Source organism: Sinocyclocheilus rhinocerous, unplaced genomic scaffold, assembly GCF_001515625.1.
Source record: "Sinocyclocheilus rhinocerous isolate Xijiao unplaced genomic scaffold, SAMN03320098_v1.1 scaffold442, whole genome shotgun sequence".
Taxonomy (NCBI): Eukaryota; Metazoa; Chordata; class Actinopteri; order Cypriniformes; family Cyprinidae; genus Sinocyclocheilus; species Sinocyclocheilus rhinocerous.
Window position 1 is genome coordinate 326,361 of NW_015641030.1, and position 14,158 is coordinate 340,518.

General features: G+C 36.2%; 1 protein-coding gene across 1 annotated transcript; it reads left to right on the forward strand.

The window, feature by feature from the left end:
* Positions 1-226: 226 nt before the first annotated feature.
* Positions 227-12,095, forward strand: LOC107754215 (meiotic recombination protein REC8 homolog). Its single transcript, XM_016570587.1, has 18 exons — positions 227-456; positions 792-860; positions 1,004-1,146; positions 2,725-2,800; positions 2,949-3,069; positions 3,292-3,346; positions 3,436-3,503; positions 3,810-3,891; positions 4,711-4,792; positions 5,626-5,782; positions 5,975-6,115; positions 7,362-7,434; positions 7,760-7,917; positions 10,838-10,886; positions 11,124-11,199; positions 11,401-11,517; positions 11,624-11,730; positions 11,810-12,095. Exons 1-18 carry the CDS (start codon positions 401-403, stop codon positions 11,884-11,886), a joined length of 1,707 nt encoding a protein of 568 aa, XP_016426073.1. The 5' UTR covers positions 227-400; the 3' UTR covers positions 11,887-12,095.
* The last annotated feature ends 2,063 nt before the right edge of the window (positions 12,096-14,158 follow it).

Consider the following 14,158-nt stretch of genomic DNA (forward strand, 5'->3'; position numbering starts at 1 on the left):
TTTGATCTGAGCGTTATTCATTTTTTTAGTCATTTATGTCATTATATGCAGAAAAATATAAAAAAATATTACAATTATCTAGACCATCGAATGTGCGTCAAAACATACTAAGCTGCCTGCCTAGACAGCATTGTAGAGCCTCAAAACGCGCCAAAATGCTGTCTATGTAGGCAGCTCACTAAGCTTTGAGACGCAGCCCTCGTGTCATCTGTCAATCAATCCTCACAGAAATAACTGCTTGAAAAACATCAACGTATTGATTTAGAGCGTATCTGAGGAAATTTACATTATCTCCTCGTGTTTTTGGCAGAAGTAAAGTGTGACCAGAGGTTATCAGATTAGATTTTAAATTAGATATCGATTGGGTTGAGATTTGTGTAAAACCGAACTCTGAGGTAAAATGTTTTATTATCCAAACGTGCTTCAGCGTCACACTGGCTGCTTCTCTACTATTTGGTATGTACTTTAACCTAGTGTAAAATTATAATGAATTTAACTAAATACTGGCCGTTTGTTAAATAAATAACGGGATCGTTTTTTCTATGCTACTAAGTCACGCTGAGGTAAAGTTTTTAGACAACTGGCTAACTTCATAAGTTAAACAGTCAAATTTAACTCTATATAATGTGGAAAGTTAAAATAAACTCCATAGAAGATGTACAGTTATATTCAACCTACAATTAGACACTATTATTTGAGTCAACGGGACATTTAAGAACAGAGGATTATGTCAAAACATTGACTAAAGTTTTGTTTGTTGAACTTTGGTTGTTTGTTTGTTTTGTTTTTAGGCTGGCAGCCACTAAAGGCATCAGGATTTCCAGAAGAGAGTATCTCAAGGTCAACGTTAGGCGAACATGGTTAGAGAAATGTTTCTCATTCAAAATATCACCATATCAAAGTGGATGATAATGAGTGGTATTGTTTCTTTCATGTGTATTTTGTTCTTTTTGTCATGATTTTAAAATGTTAATCAGTAGGTTGTGTTTGTGTGTATATTTAGTGAGGACATTGTGGATTACGTGATGGTCCAGGTTCTTCCAGTCCATCCCAGTCTTCCCCGGCCCCGTTTCTCTCTTTACCTGTCCTCTCAGCTTCAGTATGGTGTAGTCATTGTCTACCATCGCCAGTGTGCTTTTCTGCTGGGTGAGATAGTCATCATGACTGTAGAAGCATTGACTAGTGTAGATAGTACTGCTTTGCTTCACATTTATGAACATTTCTACGACATGCCACTTATTTCAGTCCGACCAAAACTGATCAAAGCAACATGTACAAAAAAAAAACTATCCCTTGTAAAAATTAAGTACACTTTAGCATAATATTTAAAAGGAGTACTTATTATGAAAATACTATACTTTTTAAAAGAATATACTTAAGTGCAAACTGAATGTAATGTTTTTGGACACTTAAATGCTGTTATTTGCAATTAAATTAAAATATATTATTGTTTAAATGTATATTATATACAATTAGCTGAACTTTTTTAACCCACTCAAGTAAGACTTAAAAAATTAAAATTTCATAAAAAGATGAAATTAATCATTTACTCACCTTAACATTGTTCCAAACTTGTATTTCAGTCTTTCTTCTGTGGAACACAAAGGAAGATATTTTCAAGAATGTTGGTAACCAAAAAAATTGTTTCCCATCCTATATATTATATTTTTTGACCATACAAGGGAAGTCAATTGGAACCGAAACTGTTTGGTTACTAACATTCTTTAAACTTCTTTAAAGCATGACAAAGTATTAAAATATAATGATTCAAAAGGTATTTTACTGTAAAACGTTTAATTTGACGTTATTACAAACTGCTTGTTTTTAAAGTGTACTTAAGCATGTTAAGAAACAGTAGTTATGAAAGTGTACTCTAAGTACATTTAAGTGGCCTTTTATTTTATTAATATTGTATTCTATGCAAGAACAGAATATACTTTTAAGATTTACACTGTACACTGCAAGTGCACATTAAATACGATTAAGCACACTTCTTTTTCACTGGGGATGTGCAATACAAGACCAACAAAACAATGTAAAACATGCTCTAATAGTGTTTGATGTAGCACTTGTTCTGGTCAGTGTTCTCAGCTGGTCCTAATGAGTATATCTACATTTACGTGACCCAGCCCTCTACGGACACCTTGGCAATTGAATCGCCATTGGCTAGTAAATTTTTTAGTTTACTCGCCAGACTGATAATATATATAAATATATATTTATATACATAAAATGGCACAGTTTTATAAATATCTAAAAGTACACTCTTAACATCAGTCAGTCAAGCATTATAATATGATAATCAATATTATTTAATGATAGAACTTTAGTAATTAGAATTAAAACTTGATAACCATGTATGAATGCATATTAGTCATTTTAACTGAACTTCGGACTGGTGGTGGTGCTTTTTTGGTCATTCAGGGTTTCTGTAAAAAAAATTAAAAATTGGGGAAAAACTAACAAAAAATACTGATAAGATAACAATGATACGAATTCTACTAATAAGAACAATATAAAACGCACCAAGGATTAATGAGCTACTGGATTCATGAATATTAATCAGGTTGTGTGCGTTCGCTCGACAAAATGGAGAATATTGTGAATGTGAATTTTATTTTTCTAACAAATGAATACAGTCTTAATATTCCATTACATTGTCTGCAAATGTGCTTTTACTATACTGAAATAAACTGAAAAATTTTCTGTTTCATTTCCCCACAGAGGAGGTCCAGCAGACCATCGAGCGTTTGCTTCGCTCAAAGAGACACTTGAACATTGACATGCCGGACACCGATAGGTCAGATTCAGGGTCGTCACTGTCATGTTGTGTCACATTCTGACACAGGCGTTCATATTGTTCCTATACACCCGTGACAGCTGTTTATATGACTGCTGTTGCTATGATTCCCCCTGAGAAGCTGTTCTGGGATCTTGTTTCCTGCTAGGTTGGTGCTGAATGTCCCAGACTCTCTGTTCCAGCTGGAGGAGGCAGAGTGGGCACTGGAGCCGTTTTTTGGAGTGATGGGGGTTGACTGTGAGCCGCCTAGTCCTTACTTGTCATCTCAGGTGGTGAACTGCAGCATATACATACAGTTTGCATGAATTATTCATTGGAGTCATATCTAGAGACCAGAATATCTCGGATCCATTAAGCATCTGCATAGCAACTGATAAAAACCTCAGACTTTAGAGTTCATAATAGTGAATTTAACTAACACATCACATTAATCTCACCCTGACCCTTTTTGAGCCATTGAGCCATGAATTTATTGTTTATCATCAAAGCAGTTTATAGAGGGCTCATCTCCTCTGGTGGCCAGAAAGGAAATTACATCACCTAAAGGTGAGATTTTGAAATATTGCAGCTGATGTGGGTCAAAGAGTTGCTCTTTATGGTTTTCACCCAATCTCTCCCTGTCTTTCCCTTTCAAGGCCTCGTTGCTTCTTCTGAATCAATCACTATCAAAGACGCAGAGCTGGTGCCTGTGCTAGCAGCGGAGGTGATTTTCACTCTACATGCCTCTCACTCCTCCATACTGGCAACAGAAATCAGATAGAGATCTATATTTGAGTCTGTGTCCGCAGCCTTTGCTCACACCAAACACATGACGCTACTTCTGTACCATTTACCCCCACAAAATTCATACAGCTCTTTGTGAAGTTTAGATGAAAACAGATCATCTACCCACATGAAGCTTAGTCACGGATAACACCAGATGATATTATTCATTCCTTTTAATCTGTGTTTATTGTACCACACAATTCATATGCAGTTTCCCAATCTCGTGTTCCTGATTATATTCCAGTTTGGTGGTGCAGAGTTACCTGAAGCCACGGCTCAGGAGATCGACATGCTCATGGAACAGCAAGATCAGTTCCATCTTGGTGGTGAGATTGATAGAAACTGATAGATAGACACTTTAATGAATATTGATCTCAATTAAGAGAGCTAATGTGTCATTATTAGCCATTCACAGGCCCACACAGAATTTTTGCCCACAGAAGTCTGCAGAATGCTTCGCAGATTTCCGCCGAATTGGAATGAACTAACACATCCCCCGCACCTTGTGTGTTCGTTTATTAAATATTTTGGCTGATTTGATGAATGCATTAAGTGTAGTACTCTCAGCTCCATTTAATACATTTGACCATTTCCATTCCTTGAAATAGGCAAAAAAATATATTTTCAGATAAATACACATACAATATTACTAATATGCATTGCTACATATATTTACATTATTTTTATATATGATCAAAAATACAGTAAAAACAGTAATATTGTGAAATATTATTACTATTTAAAATAACTTTTAATATCTTTAAAATGTCATTTATTCCTAAATATTCAGCATCCATTACTCCAGTCTTCAGTGTCGCATAATTCTTCCAAAATCATTCTAATATGCTGATTTAGTACTCAAAAACATTTATTTTATTATTATCAATGTTGTGCTGCTTTATTATTTTTGTGGAAACTGTGACATGTTTTTTTTTTTTCAGGATTCTTAAATGAATAGTTTATGGAATCAAAGAAATAATTTCTTTCCAAAAAAAAAAAAAGAGTTTTTGCAGATATCCCCTAAAATCCATCACAGAAAATGCCAAAAATATACTGCCTGCACTCATTCGTAACCTGATCACTTGGACTGTAACTGCCTGCTACAAATAGCATTTTCTATAAGTCTTTTTTGTATGCTCTCTCAGATGAGGAAGATAAAGAGAGAGAGAGGGCGACAGAAGTGGAGAAATCAGGTCATCTGGATCCTGCTATGGTCTCTATAGAACAGTGAGTAACACTGAGGGAAATAGAGATAAGAAGGTTAAGAAGGAAGTACAAGATTCAAATTTGGTTAGTCACACTGCACCCAATTCTGATTTGTTTGTCAAATTCTTTTTTGACTGACTGTCTGCACTGTAATTTTGCAAGACCTGCTTGTTCTGACAGTGTAGTCAATAACTGGTATATCTACTTAATGGTAATGACTTAAGCTTCAGCACAATGTCAATGGTTTTTACAAGAACTGAGAGTGTCATTGTGGAAATTATGCATTTCTTCATGCTTATCATGACATCTTGCTGCAGTGCTGAACTCATGGAGTGCAACATGCAGTTCACTGTATAAGGAAAGAATTTGAACATTACTGAGCATTTTCTATAATATTACATACACGTTAAAACTTAAATGACTAAAACTACTTTAAATCCAGTCCAAATCCTTTTCAGGTTGAAGTAGGGATATGCCGGTATCAAATTATCATGTTGCGATTAATTGCTAAAACATTTTGATCAGATTTTAAACCACATGTCAATGTGGGTTTTGTTTGCGCTTCATGGAAAATACTTTTAAAAGGTTTTTTTAATGAATTTTCATGCTTTTTGCTTTGTTTTGTTTTGAAAATTGAGCAGTCAGGCACTCTTGGTTTGGTTGAGACCCAAGAAAACATCAATTTAGATAGACAATGACAGCTATTGGGTCAAATGTCCTAGACCTAAATATATCTCAAATAAAAATCTGCTTGACTGCACAGTTTAATGGAGCCCGTAATGTTGGCCTGAACTGGCTGCTTGTGTTGACCGGGTTCTCTTGGTTTTTAACCATCACTGAATACGTGTTTTCAGACTGAAGAACAGTGAGTGCATCGTGGATGAGGGGAATGGGCGTCCTACGGAGGTCACCTTAGATAGGGTCGCTATGGAGATGACCCCTCCTCCCATCACCATGCCACCAACCACAGAAGCCAGTGAGAGAGACGTGGAGATGGAGCGCTCCAGTGAGGTTTGTGTGTGTAGCCATGTCCACATTACCTTGCACATTATGCTCTAGTGTTATATAATCCATATGTGTTTTGAAGCGTGAACGCCTTTGTAGCAAAGGCAGTTACATTAGCCTGAATCCACAACAGTGTGCTCAGTGTCTTAATAACCTCTCGTTCTTCATTCTTTCTCTTGTTTTGTCCCTTATTCTCAGACACTCCTAGTGGAGCAGTCTGTGCCTCCAAAGAGATGGGGTCGCAAACGACAACTGATCTTCGCTGACCAAAACACACAAATTTTCCAGGATGCAATGCGGCAACAAATCAACAACCCTCTGATTGAAACTCAATCTCTGGTGGGAGCTCTGTGATAGATAACTAATCTAATCAGTAGTGCTGGAAATCTTTAGACACCTGATGATTTGATTCGATGTAGTTTTAGGGAGTCACGGTGTGATTATAAAAACGATTCTTGATGCATCTTAATTTTTCAGCAATAGCATAGGGCCACAAATCTTAAGAGTGTCTCTCTTATGAAAGCTTACTAAAATATGCAAAAATTAAAAAAAGATAACTACATATTGAAATAGATATTCAATTATATTCAATTAATTATCTGTAGAGGATATTTTGGGGTATGACAGAATTAAAATATATTTTGCTGTTGCTTGATTGTATTGACCTTTAGAGAAATATGTCTAATCAGTTGAGAAAAAATGCCAGGAAATAAATAGGCATAAATACTGAAATAAGTATTTATGTTTTTCTAACTCTAACTCTAATTCAGTAATTTCCAAAATAATAAATAATTTTAATAAATAAAATAATGTTATACATATTTTTAATGATTTTTAATACATACTGTTCAAAAGTTTTTGGTCGATAAGATTGTTTTGATGTTGTTTGAAAGAAGTCTTTTGTGCTCATCAAGGCTGCATTTATTTGATCAAAAATACAATAAAACAGTATTATTGTAAATATTATTACAATTTTAAATAACCATTTTCTATTTTAATATATTTTAAATTTTTATTTATTTCTGTGATAGCAAAGCTGAATTTTCAGCAGCCTTTACTCCAGCCTTCAGTATCACATGATCCATCAGAAATCATTCTTATATGCTGATTTGCTGCTCAAGAAACATTTATTATTGTTAATGATGTTGTGCTGCTTAATATTTTTTATGGAAACTGTGATACATTCTATTTATTCATAGATAAATAGAAAGTTCAAAAGAACAGCATTTACTGAAACAGAAATCTTTTAAACAGTATAAAAGTCTTTAATCAGTTTAATGTGTCCCTGCTGAATAAAAGTATAATAAAATAAAAGTATGAATAAAAATATTAATTTAAAAAATAATCTTACTTACCCCAAACTTTTAAACTGTAGTATGTATTGCAATATGATAATGTATGTACATTTAATATTTTAAATGTATTTAAAATATTTTATTTTAAAAATTGCAAAGGATCTGCTTTGCTGGTGAATCTTTAATTTTTCTCCAAACCTATTAAATCATTTGCTTATGTGATAAATATGTGATTCTCTTTCTCTAATTCTGTCCATCTGTCTCCAACTTTCTTTCTTATTTTTCTCTAGTCTGACACTCTCCTGAGTATTCCTGCCTCTCACAAGTCATCAGCAGCAGTTCTGCTCAGCACACCGTGTAACTGTACGTTGTGACACACTGTGGCCCAGCACCACTCATAAATGCTTGCTCGTATATAAAAATAGTTGTAATATCATTGGACATAAAGTCATCAACAGAATGTATCATTTTTTATTTGATCACGTACACAGCACAAATATTTATCAACAAACTGGGAAACTACTGCATCAGCTCCTTTAACTTGCACTGAACAGTTTAGCAAATCTTAATAATGAAACCACTGGACCATCAAAAGGCTCAGCAGTTTTAGCCGAAGTCAGGAAGCACCCTTGCCCTAGCACACTCCACTCTTATAACCACTGACATGCCTCCCCTCCTTGCATTGCAGTGCTCATCCACCCTGACCTCCAGGCACTATGGAAATGCTGCAGCGTTTCTTCCGCGCTCCCCCGTCCCTCCAGGAAACGGCAGGTGCAGGAGGAGAGTGAGCTGTGGGAGATGGAGAAAGAAAGAGGAACGGAGAGGAGCCGGGAGTCTAGCAGAGAGGTGAAGAAGTCTTAAGTTGCTCATCTGGTCATGTCAGACTCAGAACCCTGATCTTTCAGAGTTCAAGGACATGATCTGGTGGATACATTTTTACTAATTTTTACTAACATATACACTATTGGTTCACCCAAAAATGAAAATCTCATTATCATATACTCATGTGATAAATTATTATGTACTCATCCACATGACATATCAGAATAATCATTTATGGGAGAACTATCCTTTTAAAGCCCTTGTGAAAAAGAAGTGCACTTCATTGTATTGAACATGCGCTGGTGGTGTACTTCAAATCTTAAAAGAATAAAAAGAACTGTACAGATATTATCATTCTAATGAAATATAACTCCATTTAAGTGCACTTTACGAGTATACTTTCACAACTTTGTTTCCTAGCTAGCACACTCAAAGGGATAGCTCACCCAATTAAAATTACCCCATAATTTACACACCCTCAAGCCTAGGAGTATTTCTTCTTTCAGACGAATACAATCGGAGTTATATAAAAAAATGCCCTGGCTCTTCCTAGCTTTATAGTGGCAGTGAATGGGTGTTGAGATTTTGAAGTCCAATGAAGTGCATCCGTTTATCATAAAAAGTGCTCCACATGACTGGGGAGTTAATAAAGGCTTTCTGAATTGAATCGATGCATTTGTTTTAAGAATAATATCCATATTTGAAACTTTATAAACCGTAATCTCTAGCTTCCGTAAACTGTCGTACACAATAGAACGCCGTTCCAGCGGATGACGTAGGATGTAGGCGTACTGTAAGCTCCAGTGAGAAGTGACGAATGCGGAAGCGCAATGGAGAGAACAAAACACCGGTCACAAATTAGAAATACAAAACGAGGATTTGTAAAAAAAAAAAAAAAAAAAAATTTTTGATATAAGCCAAGAGGAGACTGGTTTTCCTTTGCTGTAAACAAAACTGGGTTCTCATGAGACTAGCATATTCTCACCGGAGCTTACACTCCGCCTACATCCTACATCATCCACTGTGAATGCGAGTACGACAGTTAGCGAAAGCTAGAGATTGCGGTTTATAAAGTTTTAAATATGAATATTTTTTTTACACAGCCTCTGTGCTTTGCTTAAAGGGTACCTATTACGCAAAATCCACTTTTACATGGTGTTTGGATATAAATGTGTGTTGGCAGTGTGTGAACACAACCACCCTACAATGATAAAAATCCACCCACTCCTAATTTTTTAATCCCCGTTAAACCAAATCAGTCTCACTATGCATGCCATTTTGATTCCCTAAGCAATATGACATCACATTGCATAAGGATGGGCCACGGCGGCTGATGGACAGCTCTGCATTGCCATAGTTTCCGCCCTCAGTGGTTGTACGCTGTCTTCAATTTTCTTCGCACTGGAGCAGCTGTAACATCAACAATATCTTGTAAGCAACATCTGAGCCACTGAGGACGCAGTGGATTACTTCTGTTTTTCAAGGTAATGCGCCTCAAAATACGTTTAGGTCTGCGCAAATCATTTCACTCCAGACTGCTTTGTGAATGTCATGTCATTATAGTGCTTAGCTAACGTTTTAACCGTATTTGTGTGCATACGGTACCAAAGTATTTTAATTGATCAGCGCCGCGCTGGTAAAATTAGTTTGCGTTGCACTGTTCGTTCAGTGGCAATAGCAAACATCCTCCCTGCGTCGGCGCGGCACGAGCTCTGTAACATCGTGCTGTTTCGTCCCACTTTTGGTATGTTTGGCTTCCCATTTGTATGGCTGAACACTGGTTTTCTCGCTCATGTCATGTCTCTCAGTCATGTTGCCTCCACCGACTGTTTATTGCTGCAGGTATGCAAAGCAGTGATGTATATGGTACGCCCTCTTCTGAAGACAGGGCGGGAATATGCAGCTCATTTGCATTTAAAGTGATACACACCAAAACAGCTCTTTTGTAGACAATCCCAAAAAAATTATTTTCCAGATGTTATAATAAATGATCTATAGGGTATTTTGAGCTGAAACTTCACAGACACATTCTGGGGACACCCAAGACCAATATTACATCTTGTAAAAAGGGGCATTTTTAATAACTTTAATAACCCCCGGAGCCATGTGGAGCACTTTTTATGATAGATGGATGCACTTATTGGACTTCAAAATCTTAACACCCATTCACTGCCATTATAAAGCTTGGAAGAGCCAGGACATTTTTAATATGTATTTGTCTGGAAGAAGAAAGTCATATGCACCTAGGATGGCTTGAGGGTGAGTAAATCATGGAGTCATTTGCATTTTTGGGTGAACTATCCCTTTAAGTACACTTTTAAAAGTGCATTTTTAAAAGATTTTACTTTATAGTATATTTTAAATTATTGTTTTAACCATCTGTTTTCATGCTTTAAAGAAGCTTTTATTAAAATGTAAAAAACAAGGCATACTGAAAAGTCTCTCAAATAACAGGAACTAGAACAGTGACAGGAACTACCTTGCAATACGTTTTAAATGTTTTTAAAGTTTTGTGTGTGTGTGTGTGTGTGTGTGTGTGTAGAACTACTGTGTGCTGTTTGCAAGCATCAACATTTCATTTTTAATGTTTTTTTTTCTTTCTTCTTCTTCTTTTTTGGCTGATTTATTGAAATAGAAAAGAAATCCAGAATCACCTCTGTTAAAACCATTAATATGTCAACAAAATGAAACAAGAATCTTGAACTTGGCTTTATCCAACGTTTAGATTTCTGTTTAGGAAATGTATGCAAATTAAAGAATATTTAAATAGATAGTGCCTCATTTGTGTATTTAAGTGTCTGGAAAAAATTACATTCCGTTCACGTATTCTTTTAAAGTATCTTATTGGTAGCAAGTACTCTTAATAAAAGTATGCTAATGTGTACTTTTTTCTCTAGAGAGTCCTTAACCCACTTCCCTTTCTGTGTGTTTTGTGGATGTTTAGGTGGTCAGGGAATCTGGTGTGGCTGCTCTGGCTCTGTCTGAGCTCTCAGGTGAAAACAAAATCCTCTTTTTCATAATAAAATCAATGAGATTTCAGTGTGAAATCACACCTGTTTTTTTTTGTGATGGATATAAAACACCATGTCTAAGCACTTCCTGCTTTACTTTAGCCTCTTTGCTCAAAATGTCAGTCAAACTAAAGCCTGTAGGCCCATCAGGGATGAATGAATGGCTGATATGGCTGTGTGTGTGTGTGTGTGTGTGTGTGTGTGTGTGTGTGTGTCCAGCTGGTTCAGACGTGCCGCTGGATGTGTCTAAAGGAGACAAGTCTCAGAGTGACCTCATCACTCCCACCAGCAGATGGTGAGACATATTAAAAGAAAAACACAAAATGCATTCTTAAAAAAGTAGCCGTTACTAAAACACTGAATGCCAGAACATGTGTCATACTCAGGACTGCAGTTTTACGTCGTACGATCTTACTGGCACATGCATTCATTGTTACAAGAACACTGCTGGTTCAAGTCAGCATGAAATCCTGTGAAATAAACATTATGTAAATAGGTCTCCTATAGAAGAGGTTCCTGTTTCTATGGAGGTGATATTAGAGGAGCATGTAGAACTGCCACAGGGAGAGACAGAGCCTGAGATGGATGTCATCACCACTGCCGAACTTCTCCGGTTCGTTGAGAAACTTAGTATCTGAACATGTCTTTGTGTGCATAACTGTCTGATGTAATCCAGACATCCATCAGATCTTTTTTCAGTCATTCTTTCTGTCATACAGACTGATCAACAGCTTCATCAAGCGCTCTGGAAAGGTTTGCATTCACTCACTGCTGCCCCCAGAGGCCGAGCGCAGCACTGCAGCTCATCTGTTCTACAAAATACTGGGTAATCTAGTTTGCACTGAGTAGATGTTTGTTTTTACTGTTTCACAGTATATCTGTGACGTGATCTGTTTGTTCTACAGAGCTGCTCTGCAGTCTTAAGTTAAGTGCATGTCAGACTGAAGCGTTTGGAGTCATCACCATTACTATGAACCGCTGAACACACACCTAAGTGCAAACATACGTGCTCTCAAACACGTTGAAGCTGTTAGATTGTTTTAAACTTTTGCTGAGTGCACACACACTGTTATGATGAGATATATTAAGCCAGTTCAGAAGTCAGTTTAAATACACAGTTTGTAGTCTTGTATTCATAACAAACAAATATAGAAATTGTTATAATATTTGTGATGATTATGAATTATCAGTTACTGTGATTATTATGTTAACAGTTGCATGGTTTTAGATGTAGAGTGAATTGAAGTTTATATTACAATAACAATTTTTTTATGTTTTAAACTTTTTATGATGGTTAATGTGTTCATTTTTAACTTTTTATATTTTTGTATTATATTTTTAACTTTTTATATTTAAGTTAATTAGCTGTTCTCAAGTTACGAAAAAAATGAATGAATTTGACAGAATATAAAATGTATATATGAGTTTGTGAAGTTTTTAGCTGTGCTCAAGTTGTGGAATACATATGCTGAATGAGTTTGTCTCAATACCAATTGCAATATAATACATACATTAAAATGGAATACAATTACTGTTTGTGTATATTTTCTGTGGGGGAAAAACTGAGAACTTCCTCTCGACTGTCAAATTGTTTTACATACATTGATTTATGTCACTTCATACAAATTACTGTTCTTATAGACCTATTATTACTATATTACAGGCCTGCCTAGTATTTACACTTTGTGTACATAGTAGTGTACATGTTTAAACAACTTTACCACATCTAAGGTAAAGATAAATCCTTAAAGTCACAATGAGACAGATTTTGTACTTGATTCTGTCTGTCAGTTGTTGATTGGATGGAGGCAGATCTGAATGTGAACTTGCAGTCGATTGTAAGAAATGTTCAGGGATTGGAGAAGTCCTGCATACATCACCAGACAGAAATCTGTTGTTTCACCAGAAGATCAAGTTATGATGTTTTAATGAGTTCAAAGTGTAGGAAAAGAGGAATTCAATTACCCCTATCAGTTTTAGTCCATAGGGGGCACTGTAGAACCACGGTAACGATTACCTTTCCCAGCAGAAATCCGTTTGTTGTGCCTTGTTGACAGTGATCTCACACAGGTCATGATCTCATGCCTGACTTACCTCACGCTGTTAAACTAGAGCCGTGAAGCAGTTATCACAAAATGTAACACCAGCCGGCAACAACAACAACAACAGAGGACCAGAGCAGCACACTGAACACAATAAAACCCATGCCAACCTTTCTGCTGCGCTGATTACAACATGTGAGGAGTGACGTATGCAAAACAGACATATATGGTTAAGCAATAGCTAGCATACAGATGAGGAGTCACGGTAAAACTATGAACGGTCAACAACAGCTTCACACCGTCCTCAGACAACCACCATCCCACCCCATAGCACAGATGCTGGGAATTTCAGATGATCTGTGAGAAATCGTTTAATATTTGGGCTTTCTCATGATCAAGGGAATCCCAATAAGTTGTTTATATTACCTGTCATATGTGGCTACATATTGATATTAAGAATTTCATATCACAATTATGCACATATGTACATTAAACTGTGTAATTAATTATTGGCATAATATAAAATTATAAAAGTATAAAATTTATTACATATAAAATTTAGATTAATATTTACTGTAGAACTTAGTGAGCACAGCATACTGGAATGTTGCGTATCCTGAACAGCTTGTATTGCTGGAAAAAGAGGACAGAGGTTCAGAGACGGCACTGAGACTCGTGCCAGACGACCATGAACATGCAGAGTTATGAGGTGACATGTTTTCTGAAGGCATTAAAATGTGGCACTTTACTGTAAGCACACAGTAAATCGCTCATTTCAAGTAATCACCTGTCAAGACAGGAAAAAAACCAAAACATGCTTAGAATGTAGTTGGGTTAGGATCACTTGAGTTAAATGTCTTCCAGGCACAGCAAACTACCAAGCTGAAAATTCTTGACCTGGCTTCAAGCATAGAATGATTCAATACTTTTCGTAACTCCAGCACTTGCCTGTTTGGTGTGAAAAGATTTGTAAGAACATTGGTATCTTTACATAGAAATATCTGTGACATTTAACAAACTTCCTAAACATATTAGTGACAGTTTAGCTCATTTGAAATATTTGGTGCAAAACGTAATGCTGGGGTAGTTTGGTTGGAAAGTTAGTTTATGGTTGACTGGTTGATTCGTCAATTTTAGAGTGTAGTCTCAATTGTCAGAATGCAAAGGCTCCTTGAGTTAGGGTAGTTGGTTGGTTGGTTGGTTGGTTAGTTA

Bases quoted from the DNA above. Each gene is read 5' to 3' on its own strand.
- LOC107754215 (XM_016570587.1), top strand. From the start codon at position 401: ATGTTTTATTATCCAAACGTGCTTCAGCGTCACACTGGCTGCTTCTCT. The intron at 6,116-7,361 runs GTGGGAGCTCTG...ATTTTTCTCTAG, and splicing joins TGATTGAAACTCAATCTCTG to TCTGACACTCTCCTGAGTAT. The intron at 7,918-10,837 runs GTGAAGAAGTCT...GTGGATGTTTAG, and splicing joins GCCGGGAGTCTAGCAGAGAG to GTGGTCAGGGAATCTGGTGT.